The sequence below is a fragment of the Papaver somniferum genome, chromosome 3, assembly GCF_003573695.1.
Source record: "Papaver somniferum cultivar HN1 chromosome 3, ASM357369v1, whole genome shotgun sequence".
Classification (NCBI taxonomy): Eukaryota; Viridiplantae; Streptophyta; class Magnoliopsida; order Ranunculales; family Papaveraceae; genus Papaver; species Papaver somniferum.
In genome coordinates, this window is record NC_039360.1 from 6,290,249 (window position 1) to 6,310,214 (window position 19,966).

At 36.4% G+C, this 19,966-nt stretch overlaps 2 protein-coding genes across 5 annotated transcripts; one reads left to right on the forward strand and one right to left on the reverse strand.

Moving 5' to 3' along the window:
- Window positions 1–5,409: 5,409 nt before the first annotated feature.
- LOC113355224 (putative disease resistance protein RGA1) lies at window positions 5,410–11,576 on the forward strand. 4 transcript variants are annotated; one of them, XM_026598044.1, is made up of 6 exons: window positions 5,410–6,375; window positions 6,497–9,023; window positions 9,170–9,299; window positions 9,804–10,405; window positions 10,545–10,865; window positions 11,123–11,576. In XM_026598044.1, exons 1-3 carry the CDS (start codon window positions 5,435–5,437, stop codon window positions 9,185–9,187), a joined length of 3,486 nt encoding a protein of 1,161 aa, XP_026453829.1. In that variant the 5' UTR covers window positions 5,410–5,434; the 3' UTR covers window positions 9,188–9,299; window positions 9,804–10,405; window positions 10,545–10,865; window positions 11,123–11,576. The 4 variants fall into 4 exon arrangements, with proteins under 4 accessions (XP_026453829.1, XP_026453831.1, XP_026453832.1 ...); XM_026598046.1 differs by lacking the exon at window positions 11,123–11,576 and having other exon boundaries at window positions 10,366–10,405; window positions 10,545–11,002; XM_026598047.1 differs by lacking the exons at window positions 9,804–10,405; window positions 10,545–10,865 and having other exon boundaries at window positions 11,123–11,178.
- On the reverse strand, window positions 11,564–13,739 carry LOC113355226 (aquaporin NIP2-1-like). The gene is made up of 5 exons (XM_026598048.1): window positions 13,425–13,739; window positions 13,103–13,327; window positions 12,338–12,532; window positions 12,165–12,226; window positions 11,564–12,076 (listed from the first exon to the last, which is right to left on the reverse strand). The coding sequence occupies exons 1-5, from the start codon at window positions 13,578–13,580 to the stop codon at window positions 11,803–11,805; spliced, it is 912 nt and encodes a 303-aa protein (XP_026453833.1). The 5' UTR covers window positions 13,581–13,739; the 3' UTR covers window positions 11,564–11,802.
- Between the last annotated feature and the right edge of the window lie 6,227 nt (window positions 13,740–19,966).

Consider the following 19,966-nt stretch of genomic DNA (forward strand, 5'->3'; position numbering starts at 1 on the left):
AGTATTTTGACATTTTTTCGATGCAATATTTGAAATAAAAAATTAAGCGGAAAACAATTAATACAAAACCAGTTATTTTTATTTGGTCCAGTAAGAGTAGCCGGAACATGCACCCCTATATTAGAGGGCATGAATTTGGACTCAAATATTACAATGTTGTCGAGTAAATCATGCCTCCGAAGATAAAATGTTGTCGAGAAAATATATATAGTAAACAAGAATATTTTATTCCCAACATTATTTGAGTTAGAGATTTAAAATAATTCGAAGTATTAGAAGATGAAAAGTGTTGTAGTTATTGATAATAAGCATTCTATGTATAGTCTACTAATCTGAAACCAAGATCATACGTGCATCGACCTTAAACTTTAATTTTGCAAGTGATAAGGCCCGATGTTTGTTTCTACAAGTATACACCCTACCCATCAATTCAACCTAGAAATTACTCTCTCCGTTCTGGTTTAGATGCTAAAATAGTGAATTTTTTTTGTCCTAAAACACTTGCTATACTTCATATTTTTCCACCTTTATCCTAATTTACCCCTAACTTGGAATCATCCCATAACATGGAAAATTGTGTATTTCAATTTTCTAGACACACTCTTAAATACTTTTCTCTATATAATTCCTTTAATTTGAATTTTTCCAAGTAAACATCAAAGACCTAGATATCTAAAAATTAGAAACCTTAAATACTAACCTAGGGTAATTGTGAAAAAAAACGGAAAATGTTTTCGCAGCCCCGTAGCCATCCGATTACTAAGATATGACATCACTAACTGTGAATTTAACTACAGTTAGATACCCATATTAAAGCAAACTTAAGCCGCCGTATCTTTACTAAATACTTATTTTTGGCTTAGAGGGATCTTTCATACTCCTTATTCGTTTTGGAAAACTTGGAATCTTGTTCTAGAAACCTAAATAAGAACAAATGCTCGTAGACATGTGTGTTTGCTAATATGGATGAAGATGTTGAACAAGTGTCTCCATTAGGTTCAAAGTGCAAAAAATATCTTCCTTTAAATTTTCCTTTTTAGTACTGTCATAGATGGAAGAAGTACCCCCATGCTTGTTTTAGATGTCGTTGATAACAATGAATCACTCTCCCTTGGAGTCTCAGTGCCCACTCCATCAAATGGCATTACAATCTTAAGAAGCTCAACTGTTCAACAAAATTTCTAATATCAAATGGGAGATTCTACCAGGCCATTGATACTTTGCGTCCATAGTTAAAATAAACTTGACATGTACAGTAAGTAACTACTTCTAGGAACCAATTACATATATGATTGTGATGGATCCTACGGACGTTACATAGTACGTATATTGTCCCCACTTTTACCACCTTTGGCCAGACAGGTGTGGAGTTTTAATCGAAAAGGCCTCGGTACTATATAGGGAGATTCCACACCTTATTAGTCTCCATCTAGAACTCCGCATATCCCATGTGGGACTAATCACATGGACTTGGGTCGAGCCAAATCCCCAACAGATTGAAGGTGGAGCAGCAGAAATGTTAGATTAAACGAGGTAAAAAAATTCATGTATTTGGTTACTAACACTTGCTCATTTTTATATTTTTGGTGTCACTACCTTGAATATCTTGAAGATGTAGATTTGAACGCTACAACACTTTAATAGAACTAGAAGAAACTTACTTCATTCAAGTGAGTGTTTGCTTGGATTGGACATTTCTAATCTTTCAGTTGGGCAGGTCTCTGAATTGAGAATTAAGCAAACTAAATTTAGTATCGACAATAGTATTTTACATCATTCACCGGAGATTGTTATGTTTTGGGAATTATGCTTTATCTACTTATTGATTTATGTAGCAACAATCTGACACAAAGTCTTAAACTCCCATCCACGTTATTTGAATTGATCCCACCAGCACTTAATCACTAAGAATCTGAATGCACAAAACAGAAAATTGATGTGCAGCCGCTAACTTCGACCTGTTAAAGTGGTTCCTAACTTGGCACCAGAGCTAAAGAAGAGATTCAGAGTTATCTAATAAGTTAGCGTGACTAAAAAAGAAACATAAAAGGTGAATATATAGAAAATCAGTATAGAATACGGTAGTTACACTAAATATAGGTATTTAACTGTGGTTAACTATGATATTAGATCTTAGTAATCCGATGGCTACGGGGCTGCAAATTTATTTTTGAACTCGCACTGCGAGTTCAAATTCTTTTCTAAAAAACTATTCTCTTTGTGTTTCTTAATCTTTGTGCAGAATTCTATTTTGACATCTAAACTAGGATGGGGGAGTAAAATGTTGCATTTACTTTGAAATCTATAAAGTTGTTGGGTAGAGCCCCAAAATCAGTACACTCTCGCATTTATGTTCTTTGGATTCCACATATATTTCCTATCAGCCATTTTAGAGTTGGCTTTGAGTCGCATTGAAATATTACGTTGTGGGTATTTCATTTAGATGTCCACTAGAAGGGCAGCTTTAGCTCCTTTATTTTTTCTAGTATTGCTCTCCAATAGTATAATTTACATATATTACCCTGTCTTCGATAGTACCGCCTCTTCATATTTTTGACTATGTCACTAGCACCCACATTTAGAGAACCTAAAAGAATCCAGTAGAAATTACAAGTCAACTAGAACTTTTTTTTTCTTTTTATAAACAAGGAACCTTTTCATTAATGATATTTCAAGGTTACAAAGAATTCAAGATCGAAAATAAGAGAATACAAAGTAACAAGAACATACCGTAAGAGTACAATATCAAGAAATCCGACTAGAGAAAGAGAAGGATTGCGGGAGTAAGACAAATACAAGTATGAAGGAGATCCGATTAAATCGGAAAAATGATGGTTTTTCTCGGAATTAAATTCCAACCATTTAGTTTGTTTTTCTTCTTTAGAAAGAAATGCTCCCAAAGTAGGAGTGATTTGCTCAAATTTCTTATAACTAGTGATGAAACTTCCGTCGTCAAAAAGATCACCTGTGAAGATTCCGTCGCCGGATAAGTTGATGATGAAGATTCCGTCGCCGGAGACAACCAAGATGAAAATTTCGTCGTTGGAGAGCATGGAGAATATCACTATTGATCTTAAAACCCAACCCAATAACCAAGAATCGTCATTAAAGCGAAGATAAACCTCAAAAAAGTAGATAAAACCACCAAAATGGTGTAGATAGGTAGAAGACATAAAAAAAACCAAACTAATCTACTAACTAACCTATAAAGCAAAGAAAAATCAAAATATCTGTTCAGATCCAGTCTAAAAATGGACTAAATCTGAGTAGAAAAGGGTTGTTTTTGATGGTTTTGTTGAAAAAGAAGGAGGATTGAGAGAGAGGAAAAAGGGTAGTGTGTGACTAGTCAACTAGAAATTGAGATTCAAAGAAAATCCTATTTAAGCAACTAAAATTTGGAAGTGAAGAATATTTGACTGATTTTTTTCAAAAGCAAAAAAGCGGAAATGATTAATCTATCGTTGAGAGAAATCCCGAAAACCAACCAACTCTCACATGACCCACCACCAAAAAAGTGGCGCCTGCTGATCTCCCGTCCCAGATTTGTGACAGTCGATAGATTTCTCGGGACAAGCTGTCGGTTGGTCTATCACTCTCAAAAAAATAAATAAAAATGAGACTCTTTTTCCAAAAAAAAAAGAAAGAAAAGGAGATTATTTTAATTTCCTTCGATCTACCCAGGACTGAACATTGATTCGGATAGGTCGGGTTTGGACTCACCCGCCATCCTACCCGCTGATGGCGGGTATTCGAAGCTATCATCCGTAATCGCCTCAACATTAAAACGGGTAGATTTTCATCCGACCCACATTTCAACGAGTTAGGTCGGACGGGTGGCGGTTTACCTGACATAAAACATAACTAACAGATAAGAACCGAGTGTTATGGGAACACGTCTAATAACAGGAGTTCCCCTATCTTTGCCGCTCAAGAAGAATCAAGAGAAGTCTCGTTATTTCTCCACCTCCTTCACCGGACAAGATAAGCATCACATAGTATATCTTAGTCCTTGAGATTCCAGAGTCTTCTACCGACTCTCTTTTCCCATGCTATAAGTAGGCACTATCTCTCACCATTGTGATGTAACAGAACTTTGAAATGAAATGGATACTTGAGAAACAGAAGTAGTAATGAAATTAATAAGGGAAGTCTAATCCCTGTTTTCTCCCATCTTGTTTCTCTTATTCTAATTTGTATACAACTTTGCCATCAACCGATAAAACACAACACTGAGAAGTATATTACGTACAGTGACTACAGTCTGTAACTCATAAAGAAGTTCTAAGCTGACCCCATGTCTAAGTGGTAGGCAACAGGCAGTTAAAAGTGTTTACAGGTGTAGAAAAATAAAGCTAAGAATAGTAACAAGAAATGAGTTCAAAGCCCAAAAGACAGTAAATTGCATAGAAATGAGTTCAAAGCCCAAAAAAACAGTGCATTGCTGATCCATCCTATTTCCAACATTCTCCCTCAAAAGATGTGGATGTTCTAGCCATCACATTGTCTAAGCCAATAGTAATCAATCATCATGATGAAAGAAGTAGCAAGGTCACCAAATAGCTCTGCAAGTTTGTAACAAACAAAATGAACAATTAGTAAAACGAATTCAGTCTTCAGAGATGATGGGACAACTCAATACAATCCTGAATTACATGAAAAACAAGTGACAACTCAATACAATCCTGAATTACATGAAAAACTAAAGAAGCTATGCTGGTAATATCAATAACCAGGTTAAATGATGGGACCAAACCCAATTGAATTTATGCAACATATAATGAAAGATAAACCCAATCCATTAAACGAAAAAAGGGAACAAATTTCAACCACAGTAAATCAAACAATCAGATTCCGATTCAACTTAAAAACTATCAACCCTAACAATAAAATTCAAATCGATTCAAAATAAAAACATAAACCCTAACCATGAGATGGTATTGCAATCTTGAGATGGTATTATTATCGAACTCGAAGTATCAAAAAATCAAATAGCTTAAACCTTAATAAACAAATTCAAATCAAAGAACATAAACCCTAACAATCATCTTTGATTAAATCATGAGATGAGATTACCTCACGTCGGTGTTACTGGTGATAGTCGACTAGTCATAGTCGACTCTTGTGTTTCGCGGGTAGGGTCGGGTGCGGATAAAAACTGACGGGGATGGGTCGGACCAGCGGGTAAGGTCGGGTTTGTGCAGCCCTAGATCTACCAATTGAGTGGTCAACACGTGAAGACCATAATGACCTTACAGTGGGGAGCAAGTGGACCTACAAATAAATGAGTGGGTATATCGCCTGTATCTATCAACTGCAGTAATAGGACTTCCAAAGACTTGCAGTCAACCTTCCTTTGCCAACAATAATTCATCTTTCTCTGTATTCCACTTGAGATTACTTACCATCTCATTTACTGTTAACATTGATAACAAAAATGGCTGAAATTCTTGTTAGCGTTGTAGCCGAAACTTTAATTGGGAAACTGATTTCCACCGAGTCCAACGAGATTTCTCTCGTTTGGGGTGTCAAAGATGGAATTGAAAGACTTCAAAAAACCTTAACCAGTATTCATGCTGTGTTAACTGATGCCGAGAAGCAACAAGTAGAGAAAGAGACAGTCAAGCTTTGGCTCGACAATCTTAAAGATATGGTCTACGAGGCGGAAGACATACTGGAGGAATTTGAGTATAGAGCTCATAAACAAGAGATTCAAGTTCGCAAACAAGACAAGGTCAGAAATTTCTTCTCGCGCTCAAACCCTCTTGGGTTTAATCACAAGATGGCTCACAAGATTAAACTTCTTAACCAAAAGTTAGATCAAGTTTCAGAAGATAAAGAAAAGTTCAGTTTTAATAAATCTGAGAGTACTCCCAGAAGAAACAGAGAAACTCACTCTCTTGTAGATGTTTCAATGTTTGTTGGAAGAGAAAAAGAGAAGTCGGAGATAATAGATTTGTTGTTGGATAACTCTTGCAATCAACAAATCTATTGCGTTATTCTCATTGTTGCCATGGGAGGAGTTGGAAAAACTGCCCTTGCTGGTATCATCTATGGTGATGATGTTGTAAAACAACATTTCGAAAAAAGATTATGGGTATGTGTATCCGAAGACTCAAGCCGAAAGCAGGTTTTTAATCAGCTTTTGGATTCTGGAAAAAAAGAGAAGTATACGAGCTTGGATGTCATGGTAAATGATCTCAAAGAGAAACTCCAGGGTAATAGATACTTGATAGTGCTCGATGATATGTGGACCGATGATCACAGTGAGTGGGACGACATGTTAAACGACTTGTTGCTCCTCGGCAGTCGAGGAAGCAAAGTGATCATAACATCGCGATGCAATGAAGTTGTGTCACCCATGAGTTCTATATACAGGTAAAGATTTTGTAGTTTACCCAATCAAAAAACAAAGAAACAAATTCTAATTTAAAAGAAAAATGCATGTTTTGTCTGATTTCTAGTTTAATACTCATTGTTGAATGATGAATTTCAATAGGTATAGCTTGGCTGGTCTGTCCGAGGACGATTGTTGGACTATGTTGGATAAAATTGCTTTTGGTCCTGAGGGTGCAGGAAAGACAACGGAGTTAACCGAGATCGGAAAAAGCATCGCTAGAAAATGCAAAGGAGTACCGTTAACAATAAAGGTTCTGGGGCGTTTGATGTATTCCAAAAAATCTGAGCATGAATGGCAATCAATTGAAAACAATGAGATTTGGAACCTCCCGGCAGGCGTAACCAAAGTTATGAAGGTTTTGAAGTTGAGCTATGACCATCTTGAACCACATTTAAAACAATGTTTTAGATATTGTTCTCTATTTCAAAAGGATTGCATTATCAAGAGAAAAAATCTTATTCGGATGTGGATGGCAGAAGGGTTCCTTGGTCACTCAAGACATAGCATGGAGATAGAAACCTTGGGCAATGAATATTTTAGTAGTCTGTTGAGTAAATCATTCTTCCAAGAGGAGAAAAAAAATGAGTTTGGTATTATAAAATCATGCAAGATGCATGATCTTATACATGATCTTGCACAATCTGTTGCCAAGAGTGAATCCTCTATGATTATTGATAATACGATCGGAGAAGAGGATATCTGTAGACTTCGTCGTGTAAGTTTTGCCTCTCATGAGAGTCATGAGGTATCACAATTACCTGCACCATTGGCTAAAGTGAAGAAACTGCGGGCACTGATTTCTACTAAATCGGAGTTTATTAGTAATTCATATGGTATGCAGATTTTTACGAACTTCAACTATCTACGTGTGCTGGACTTGAGCCGTGGTTCGATCACTGAGTTGCCGCCATCAATTTCCAAGTTAATACACTTAAGGTATCTCAATCTCTCGGACTCTCAGTTAAAAGCATTACCAAGCTCTTTCACTGCTCTCTATAACTTGCAGACGTTGAATATCAAGAGATGCAATTATCTTAAGGATTTTCCTAAAGATATGAGAAAGCTAACTAAACTAAGGTATCTTTTATCCGGTGGATACCCGATGCTAAAAAATGCAGGCCTTTTCACTTCTCTTGTTTGTTTACCAGTATTTGTTGTCGGAAATAAGAGCCAGCAGGGATTTGGTATTCAAGAGTTGAGAGACCTGAATCTCCTTAGTGGGAAACTAAAGATTTGTAATCTTGAGAATATAAGCAATGGAGTAGACGCCGAACAAGGTGGTTTAAAAGAAAAGCAACACATTCTTCGATTAGAATTGCACTGGTCGACAACTAGAGATCCCGGTGTACATGATGATTTTGAAGTGTTACAAGGCCTCCAACCTCATCGGAATCTGAAAAGATTGCAAGTTTACCAGTATGTTAGTTCGAAATTCCCAACTTGGATGATGAGCCCGCAACGCTTTCTTCCTAATCTAGTGCATTTGATTTTAACAGATTGCGTAAAATGTGAATATCTTCCACCTCTTGGGTTACTCCCTTTTCTCAAGGTTCTTACAATAGATGGACTTGATGGCGTGAAAAATATTGGAAGTGAATTCTATGGTAGTGATAATGCCTATGTATCTTCTTTCCCTTGTCTGGAATTTCTCACTCTAACTAATATGAGTGATTTAGTAGAATGGCAGGATCAAGTTTCATCCCCATCTGCTTCTTCTTCCTTTTCAAGTTTTCCTCGCCTCGAAAGGTTCATTATCATGGGTTGCCGAAAGCTAACACACATGCCAAACCGATTTCCGTCTCTGAAAACCTTGTACATCAAAAGTTGCAATGGCGAACCAATTCGCTCTTTGGTAGAAAGCAACCGGTCATCTCTCACGTCCATCCAAGTTGATAGCTGCAACGAGTTTGTGTCTCTTCCTCTAGGGTTTTTTAGAGGAAATAACGTTCTTAGTCGGCTTGAAATATGGCTTTGTGAAAATTTTGCAGGATTTACTCCAGACGTTGCACTTCCGGATCGAGTAAATTCTAGTAATTCTCTTAAAGAGTTGGGCTTTCTAAATTGTGGTCCTTTAAATTCTTGCTTGGATTTAAGGGGATTCAATTCTCTACGGATGTTACTTATTTTATTTCTGAAAAGTCAAGAGTGTATCAGTGGTTTAGAGTACATAATCAGCAAAAAAAGTGGTATAGAATACCTTCCCAAACTTGAAACTCTTGAAATTGGTTCATTCTCTGGAGATCTTGAGCCCTTCCCGTTTCCTGCCGCCAGCATTGGAGAAGGAGGAGGAGGAACTGCAGTAGGCAATTATTTTCCATCGCTTTGTGAATTAACTCTTAGGGGAGGCGGCAAACTCAAATGTCTGCCTGATCAAATTCAGAACATCACTTCTTTACAGTGCCTGCGGATATACGTTTTTAATTCTTTGGTGGCTCTGCCAGAATGGTTGGGTAATTTGACTTCTCTTAGGGAGTTGGTAATTTTTAACTGTGAAAATCTTAAGTATCTGCCTTCACAAGAGAAGATGCTACGACTCACCTCACTACGAAAACTGTCTATTTATGGGTGTCAAGTCCTGGTGGATAGATGTAAAGGAGGAGAAGAGGCCTACAAGATATCCCCTGAGGTTCGTAATTAATCATTTGATGGATGTTTTCTTTTCAGAAATCAAAATATTGCTTGTACTGATCTTTATGAAATTTGTTATATCAGTCAGTATAGTTTTTTTTTTCTTTCTGATCAAGACACTAATTTTTCATTTCTGTCTTTAAGATTGAAGTTAATTACTAAATCAAGGTGTTAAGGAGCAAGTTCGGGTTCTTCAGTATGTTTGGTGGTGGACCGGAGACCAGCTTTCTGCTTCTGCAACAATCCTTGCATAAGTTTTACTGAATATAATAAGGTTCGTTATTTGATTCTTGCAATATCTTTTGTTTTTCTTGCATGCAACTAGTATTCAACTTTAAACGTGTTGGTAGAATTATCTAGTTTCCGAAGTAAATTACTGATTGGAGGTTATGTCTACAAATATAGTTACTGTAGTTGCAGAAAATTTCACAACTACACCCGTTGTAATGATAATAACACAAAGTTTAAGTTATAGAGATCAACTCAAACATTAATGATATTATTCACCACTTTGACACTAGTATGATCTTTTCTAAACACCTTGTATTGATTGAAGGAGTCCTTCCAACAATGGAGAAATATAAGATGAAAGCTAAGTTCTAATGGCTTCTTTTGGGTTCTCTTGATAATTTCTCTTAGCTCTTCTCTCTTAACTGATCTTTTTCTCTCTATCAATTTTGGGTCTTATATAGGAAAATGTGATCAGTAGAAGACAACTGTGATTCATATGCAAGATCTCTGTTGACCGATACTCTTACAATTTGTCTTTATTCGCCAGGCTTTTGGGAAGATGTCACTGTCCTTCGCGCTATCTATTATGTCTTTTGCACAGCTCCTTTTGAACCGGTCTTCGTTCTGTCTTCATCGCATAATTGTTTCTTCGTACTCTCTCCTTGTTGTCACGCTACTATTCTTCGCCTTGATCTTTGATTATCGTGATACCTTCGTATTTAGAGTTGTTTTATCTGGAGTGAAGTTAAGTTATGTCTTGTGCGAGATTTCACCCTTACATTTTGCCTCTTCTCATGTTGTTCTTCTGTAAGTAGAATAATGCGAGAATCTTTGGTCAAAATTTGTGCCAGACCTGTCTTTTCGTTTTCTCTGTCTTACCCGACACACTTCCATAATTTCCGCGTAACTGCTACACGTGTTGACGGTATTTTCCTCTTCAAGCGACACGTCTTAACTTCTTTTCTTCGGATAAATATCTAGGAGAGAGGTAAAAGGGAAGGTCTTATTTTTCTACCGTTTCTTTCCTCTGTTCATCTTCTTCTCCTTTCAATTTCTTCTTTTTTCTTTTAAATTTTCCCGTTTCTAATTTTTCTTTATGGCGGATCAAGACATGTCTGCACCTGCTACTGTTGCTCCAACATCTTCTCGGTGAGTTAGTTTTTCCTCAGTTAGTCTCATTTTGTGTCTTTTGTGATGTGATTATGATCTGTGTGACTTTTCCTTCCGCCATTGTTACCGTGCTCTGAGTTTTGTAATTTTCACATTCCCATACATACAAATCATGCAGTTCTAAGCGTAAGCCTTCTAGGAAGTGGGTATATGTTCTTGAAAGCTTCCGGACCACCCTGAAAGATAAAGGTTTCAAGCTTATCGTCCCGAAGGGTTCATCTTCTGCTACTCTTCTGAATAAGGAGAGGATATTCTGGGAGGAACTTGTAGCGCGAATCGTATGCCCATCGCGCTCGGACAACTAAAGGCTGGTCTTCCTCTTCCTCTTTTTGACCCCGAGGTCTGGCGAGCATCAATCATGCTGCATATCAACTAGGTGGTGTGAAGGATCGGAAAATTATGCCTGGAGCGCCTGGGCACGCAGACCATAACTTCCCCGGTACGACATTATTAAGATACAGTCCGGGACTTCGGTCTAGGCAAATGCACGTCCATTTGCCCTTGCAGGCATGCTCGTGGAGCATGATGCAGCTAAGTTAGCTTCCACATCGCTCCAACTTACCCTTGTTCCGCAAAGGGTTTATTAAGAAAATAAAAACCTTGTGATAGACGCATTTATGTGTCTAATTTGTCCTTAATGTTTCGTATTGTTAGTGCTCGTTTTTGTCCTTATTATGGTCATTTGTGTGTTTGTAGGTATTTTTTTGGAAATAAATATTGTTGGAAAATTCGGCTCGAAAAGTTGCTCGGTGCACCCCCGGAGGACATTTGCTATACGAACCCTCACTTTGGATAAGGGGTAACTAATTACTAAGGGGCACCCATTTCTAGGCAGTTGCTAATCGCACCCCCGGACTGGATAAGGACATCACGTGTTGTGACCTGGCACAACACGGGCACAACACGTGAGCTCAGAGTGTTGTGATGTGCCAGATAAATAGGGACATCAGCACGGCACAGTACGTGGTACGTGTAAGCACGCGGCAGAGCACAACACATGAAGAAAGCACGCTAAATCATGCATAACGCAATACATCTGATTTCATGCATATTTCACAAAAAAGTCTACCGAGTCCCCGTTGTGTTTTTTTAGTAATGAGTGAAGAAAAACACTAAAATAAAATCAATTCATCAGGATGGATTCTTGGTACTTCAATTTTATTTCATTTACATATGGAGCGGATTACATCAGGAAAACATGTTATAGTGCATAATTACGTGCCCCAAGAACACTCACGCAAGGCAAACTAATATTTATGCAAGGGCAACCCGCGATGCTCGCGCGAGAGCAGCCTAACAAAAGGGTAGAAATTATCTAGAGCAGGGGGATTGAATAATACAAACAACAAACGAATTTACAGAGAATAGAAGACCAACTAGATAATCTGTAGAGGATCTTTCTTTGGAATTACATGTGGTTGCTCATCGTAATTGGATAGGTATCGACGAATCCTAAATGAAGATGACTCTGGTGATGGTGCAATTGTGTGAACTGGCTTATCTGGTCCTCTTATGAGATTATAGGACCATGCACCTGTTAGTGTCCCGAATAATGGTCCAACAATATACAACCATATTCCTTTGTAATGCTTGCTGGCAATTGCAGGACCAATGGTCCGCACTGGGTTCATCGAGCCACCTGACACAGGCCTAATCAAAAGCAAAATTAATGGAAACAATTTTAGGTCTATGCTTCATACATGTTTCACAAAAATATTCTGGCGATCTTGCTACATACCCGGCTAATATAGAAGTGATGCAAACAGCAGAACCAACTGCAATGCCTGCTAATTCTCCAACCTACAGTTTTAATAATAATTTTTTTTTGAAGCATTAAGCATTATTCTTGATAATCTAAATGTAATATGCAAAATTGTTTTACGAATAATTCTCACGAAAACAAAACATTACTGCTTTAGTATCAGTGGCAACTGCTGCGGTGACAAACATCATGGAAAATGTGACAACAACTTCCATCACTAAAGCTTGAAAGTCAGTTCCGGAAGGAGAAGTAGTTCCAATATTCTTGATAGGGCGCAGTAAAATTAGAAGGGTAAATGATGCAACCAAAGCTCCAGTTAGTTGAGCTGCAGCATAAAAGGGTACCTACATAAATAAACACGGAAGGGATCTGAGTAATTTTTTAATGTTCCAAAGATATTACTGCTATAAAGATTGCTGAAAAAGTCTATTGATGTCGACCTTCAATTTACAATAATAAAGGAGTACATCAGTAGAAGTCAAAATGAGCCAAGCTGTGAAAACAGTATATAAGATTAACAAGTGACCTTATTACAAAATTTAAAATTTGTCTTACTTTTTAGAAGTGGACAGCAGGCGACCAAGCTAAGGGATTCAGTAATCTAAACATTGGTATTTTCTTCATAGTAATCTATCCATCGGTATTTTTGTTTTTTTTTTTCTAAGAAAAGGATCCGCAAGAATGTTCCTCAAGGTTACTTGCGTGACTTTCTTTGTTAAAACGGTCAAATAAGTTGATTAATACCTCTCATGATCTATGAGGTACAGGCTTTCGTCTACGATTCTACCACCTCCTCCTGGTTAATGACTTGACTTGACGTGACAAAACACTACATTCATTTGTGTATGATCTGCAAGTGTTAGTGTGCCTGAACCCTAAAATGTTATTAGATTAGTGCTATTTAGCTAGATTACCTGTTTCCATGGGAAATGCCTTACAGCCGCAAATGCACAGGTGACAGCAGGATTCATATGAGCACCAGAGACATGACCAACTGCATATATCATAACCGTCACAATAAGTCCACCGGCGATAGAAGCTCCCAACTTGGAGACTCTGCCTTCATCACTGTTACTTAATGCTGCTGATCCGCAAGTGACAAAAACCAATAGAAATGTAGCTATCAACTCTGCAAACACCTGTTGGTGATATTATCAAACGCGAAACTGATTAGTTAAGAAAGAATGTATTGCAGTTTCACGAATACATGATTAATTTGGAGTCGAAATGGATAACCTTTTTAAGAAAGCCTGGCGGATAATGTTCAGCGTATACTCTACAAATGGAACCGATGAACTTCAATGACGATGAAGTTTTTGTAGGTGGATTTTCCAGTATCAGCAGTGATGACGATGATGTCGGCGATGAACTAGTACTCATCATCGGCGACATAATGTAACTATAATCAAATAACTGAGAGTTAGAGATAGATTTTGTGATACTAGCTAAATTAGTAACCCCGTATTGCACCGCTTTTATAAGAACTCCGCTACTTAGTAGCAATAGCAATTTGGCTTAGCTTCTTACTGATAGTATTATCTACCAACTAGCGTATTAATTAAGACAATCATCTCATCATCATTAGGGCTACACTTCGCTTTTGCTGATATATAAGGACGGCTATTGGATTTCTACCCAAGTTGCTTTTGATAATGATATATATTTGGCAGGATCTCTTGGTTGGTCAGCCTTAACTATTTCTCAAACCAAAAAGGTGTTACACAAATCAAGCTAATGTCCATACTACTCTGTCATTGATTTTTCCCTTTACTTTTTAATATTCCGCCAAGGCAAGTGTACGAGTTGCAAGAGCTTACGTATGAAATTGTGCAGTTATTTTTTTTTTTCTTTTATTACATTTTTCCGATTTTTACAAATATAAGAATGTTGTCATGTTGTGGAGCAAATCATGCTTCAAAAAAAATAAAAATGTTGAGAAGCTTAATAATTTTTCTGATTTGAAGTTTAATATTTTATTTTATTTTTGAAGCATGATAAATTCTTTATATCAAGTTCACGGTTCGCCCAACAAACTCGAGGAGTACAAAGTATTAAAATTGTGCTTTATGTAATTTTTTGATCAAGGCTTAAACTTGTATTTAGTAGTAAAGGAAAACTCGAACCAAGATTCTAAATACACTGACCTTGAATTTTAATTTTACAAGTGATAAGTATGCCAAGTGGAATCCGGTTTCATTATTAAAATTAAAACCAGATATGGTTGTTTATTGTTGGACATAGTTATATTCAGTATAAACTCAGTATTAACTCAGGGTCTGCCTTTTATGTTTTGGATCTCACTATATATATATAACGGAAAATGGGTCATTTGTTCAAATATTTTTAAATCACTGTTCAAATGGACGAGTAAAAAATAGTTTGGGTGAAATGGCCAAAAAAAAATTTAGTAAGGATGAAACTGGTTTCATCCTATCTTAAATTTAAAAAAATAGCAAGGATGAAACTGGATACATCCTTTGTAAATTAAAAATAAGAAAAATATTTGAAAATGGGCACGATGAAACTGGTTATATCCTGCCTATTTTTACATTTTTGTCCATTTAAACAGTATCAAAATCTAACTGTCCATTTCACCTATGAATTGTTGATTTTGGTCTTTTTAACCAATTTTGTGTATCCATAAACAGTGAATCCCTAAACTGTGTCCTGTAACATTTCACACGCTTAATAATATTTTGAGTTGTTCTTATCTTGCATGGTATCAGTTTTCTCAACATTTATCCAGTCCTAATTTTCTACAGCTTTTCTTGATTTTCTCTATGAAATATCAAGAACACAGAAACCGTCAAAAATCTGATTAAATCTTCAGTAGGAAATCTTCATTTCTCCTGTAAAAAAATTTCTTCAATGGTTGGTCATTCTTCTCTCATTGCTGAATCGATCATTGCTTTTCAAAACCAACAGCATTTGAATTCACAATCTCAACATAATTCTGGATCTCAATTTAATTTTACTTTACCTTTTCAAAATATCTGCAACTTTGTTTCAGAAAAAATGGATTCAACCAATTATCTTTTGTGGAAACATCAGTTTGAATCTATTCTGATTAGTACAAATCTGCTTCTATTTGTTGATGGATCTTATCATCAACCTGCATCTCAGATTTTTGAAAATGGAGTTATGGTTACAAATCCTGAGTTTTTCTATTCGAATCGGATGGATCACTTTGTTATGTCCTGTCTCAATATTACTTTTTCAAGATATGTTTCATCTGGTACTATTGGATTGAAGACTTCAAAACAGTATTGCGATTACTTACAACATGAGTTTAGTAATCAGTTATTGGCTCGAAAATAACTGTGAAGGAGTCATCTGTATTCGATTAAACACGATAATCTTCTAATTCCTGAGTTCTTGAGCAATGTTAAGGAATTAGTTGATAATTTTTCTGCAATTGGTGATCACATACTAGATTCTGATATTGTTATGCATGTTTTAAATGGTCTTAGTCGTGAATTCAATCATTTTGTTATCACTGCTCAACATCGGGAATCTATGTATAAGTTTAGTGAATTACGTTCTCGTCTGATTCATCATGAGCATAATGGCAACTGCAAGATGAAACTTAGCTTATATAAATACAACTCTCTTTACTGATGTTTAGAAAATCTCTCAAAACTAAACACAAGCTCTAATCTTGCTCATATGATCAACCACAACTTTGGTGATCATATATATATATATAGAACTATGAATTCCTTTTCCTAGTCCTATTACCTTATTACATGTCTTTCCTTTTCTTAGAACTAGATGACTTCTAATTCCCTTAGGATTACATCAATTTCCTAATCTTGTCCTAACCAGCTTGTTAGTGACTTCTATGTTGAAGTTTAACCAACATTCTCCCCGTTAAGCTTCAACCTTACCCGTGACATATCTTGTACTCCAATCAGTTGCCTCATTTCTTCAAACTTGATCCGAGCTAATGCCTTTGTCAATATATATGCTTTCTGCTCGGTTCCTGGTATGTGTTCAACGTTGATGATCTCCTTCTCGATACATTCTCGTATGAAATGATACCTTTTGTGAATGTGTTTCGTCTTCCCATGAAACACTGGATTTTTAGTGAGTGCAATTGCAGACTTATTATCAATCTTGATGAGAACTTTTTCAGGTTCTCTTCCTTTGATTTCACCCAACAGTTCTTGAATCCATATTGATTGTTTAGCTGCTTCTGTTGCAACCATAAACTCAGCTTCATAGGATGAGAGGGCTACAGTGTCTTGCTTCTGTGAACACCATGTAATAGGTGCTTCTCCTAGATAAAATATATGACCAGTTGTACTTTTTCCATCATCTTGGTCAATATTATGACTGCTGTCACTATACCCAACAATTCCTCTTGATCCTCCTCGACCATACTTCAATCCACAGCTGATTGTTCCTCTTAGATATCTCAATATCTGCTTTATTACATCACCATGAGACTTGCGTGGACTCTGCATATAACGGCTTGCTACTTCCACAGAGAAAGCCAAATCTGGTCTTGTGTGTAATAAGTATCTTAGGCATCCAACATTTCTTCTATAACTCGTTGAATCAATCTCTGCTTCTTCTTGTGCCTTTGAAACTTTAAGTCCAAACTCCATTGGTATCTTAGTTGGATTACAAGTTTCAAGTCCGGCTTCTTTCAGAATTCTCCTTGCATAAGCTTCTTGTTTAATCTGAATCCCATCTACTCCTTTATGGACTTCTATGCCAAGGTAATAAGTGAGTTTTCCGAGGTCTGACATCTCAAAGTTTGATGACATTTCTCTCTTGAACTCATTGATCACCTAAAGGGAGTTGCCAGTCAAAAATAGATCATCTACATAGACTGCAATCACAAGAAGCGTTCCCTTTTCTTCTCTTCTGTATACTGATGTTTCTTTAGAGCACTTAAAAAATATGATTACGTACATTCTCTTTATCGATGATTATAGTCGTTATAACTAGATTTATCCAATAACTCATAGAATTGATTCTCTCATGTGTTTTCAACATTCTAAAGTACAAATGAAATTTTTTTAAACACTTCTCTTGTTTCTTTTCAATGTGATGGAGCTTATGAGCTCACTAAAGGAGTCTTTAGGGAATTTCTAGATACTAATGAAATCTCCTTAAGAATTTCATTTCCTCATACTCAAGCTTAGGATGGTTTAACTGAGCATAAACATTGTCACATTACTGAGATGGGAAACAACTTAGTTGTACAAGCTTAATTATCATCTCATTTTTGGTTTGATTCTTTTTTAACTGTTGTGTTTCTCATAAATAGAACTTCATCCAAGGTTATAAATTTTAAGTCTCTGTTTCAAATATTTTTTCAAGAAAATCCATATTACAGTTTGTTACGTGTTTTTGGATGTAACTACTATCCAAATCTTACTGCTTATCGCTCTAACAAACTCTGTGCAAAATCTACAAAATGTGTTTTCTTGGGATATATCCCTCTTTATAGAGGTTACAAATTTTTTGATCAAAACACAAAAAAGACTTTTGTATCTCGAAATGTTACTTTCAATGAGTCTGAATTCTCTTTTGGTTTTAAGTATGACACAAACTCTTCTTCTAACTCATTTACTGACTTAATTTCTGTACCAATAGGTTTTTGTACTGCATATTCAATTCCTCCACCAATCAATCCCTCCAATATTCCATCTTCAGACTCACAAATTGTTTTAGCTGAGAGTATCATTTCTGCACCTCCAATTTGTACTACTTCCGTACTTGTAAGGACTATTGCTACTCGCTCTACTAATGGTATTTCAAAGAAACAAGAAATGGCATATGATTATCTTGCTCATGCAATTGTCTTACACCCTTTGTCAGTAGCTTTTACTTCTCTTCTTACTACTAATATTCAGCGGTAGACTTACAAAGATGCTGCCAAGCTTCCAGATTGGGTCAAAGCTATGACGGATGAAAATATTTCTTTACTGAATACTGGCACTTGGGATTTGGTAGAACCAACGAAACGTATGAACATTCTACGTAGTAAATGGGTGTATAAGATTAAGTATAAGTCAGATGGTACGTAGTATTGAAAGGCATAAGGATCGTTGGCAGCTCTGGGTTTAATCAGCAGGATGGAGTTGATTTTTCAGATACTTTTAGTCTCATAGTCAAGATTACAACATTCATATGTATATTGAGTATTCCAGTTTGTAGACGGTGGGATATACGTCAATTAGAAGTTTGAAGCGCTTTTCTTCATGGTTATCTCAATGAAGATTCAAATCGGCCACATTTTGTTTGCCATCTCAAAAAGTATTTGTATGGGCTAAAACAAGCACCTCGTGTTTGTTTTGAACGTTTTAGTGGATTTTTGACTGCAGCTGGCTTCATTATGTCAAAATTTGATCATTCCATGTTTACCTATACTTTTAGTGAGAAAATTTTGATCCTTTTTTTATATGTTAATGATATCTTCTTAACAGGATCTTCCTCAACTCTTATTACTTCTTTTATCGCTGTGTTGAGTAGGGAATTTGTGATGAAAGATCTAGGGTCCTTTTCTTGGGCATTGAATGTTTGAGGTCTTCTAGTGGGATTCTCTTAACCCAGAAAAAGTATGCATTGCAAATCTTGGAGAAAGAAGATGTGCTCATATGATGTCCTGCTACCACACATGTTGTTCAAAGTCCTAGGCTATCTCTGCATGATAGTGATCCCCTTGATGTTGTTATGCACAGAAGAATTGTAGGATGTCTTTAATATTTGACTCTCACAAGACCAGATTTAAGCTTCTCTGTCAATTATGCAAGTCAATTTCTACATGCCCCTAAGACTGCTCATCTACAACTGTTAAAGAGGATATGAGGTACCTGAAAGGAAGTATTACTTTTGGTATTACAGTATTACTTTTGGTATTACAGTATTACTATATCTGGCTGCAAGTATGATTCTCTCACTGCTTACTCAGATGTTGATTGGGCAGGGTGCACAGATACACGCAGGTCTACTAGCTAGTGGGTATGTTTTTTTCTTAGGTACTTCTCCTGTGCCATGGTCATCCAGAAAAATAACCTACTATTTCAAGGTCAAGTGCTGAGTCTGAATACAAGTCACTAGAAATAAACTATCAATGCATTAGAGACTTGATTGTCTCTGGATTTTTACAGTTATCTTATGTTCCTTCTGCACATCAATTGGCAGATGTTTTTACTAAGGGATTAGGCTTAATTTTTATTTCAAAATTGTATTGTTAAATTGATATAATGTGCTTCTGTTATCTTGTCAGACCCATGAGATTGAGGGGGAATGTTGGACAAAGTTATATTCAGTGTTAACTGAGGGTATGTCTTTTATCTTTAGGATCTCACTATATCTATAAATAGTGAATCCCTAGACTATGTCCTAGAAAATTTCACATGCTTAATAATACTTTGACTTGTTCTTATCTTACATTTATAAAGAATCAACATAAATAAAATGATAAAGTTTTGTCTATGTCATTGACATCTCTATGTGCGAACATTTACTATTATGAAACCCCCATTGGATCAAATTCCTAGTAATGTCACTGGCATCCAGAGTAAAAAACAGGAGCTGCTACAGCTGGGACAACTGGGCTTGTTCAGATATGGGACCAGAGGTAGGACCATAGATTTGCAGGGGTTGCTTTTGTGTGCAGTCATGGATGGGCGCCACATCACTTCATCTCTTCATTTCTTCTTGTCCCATATCTGGACCATAATTTTTGCCATTGGTTTTGTCCCAGTTTAAGTGTTTTCGGTAAAAAAAACCTTTAACTTGTCAGAAGTATTACACGGGAG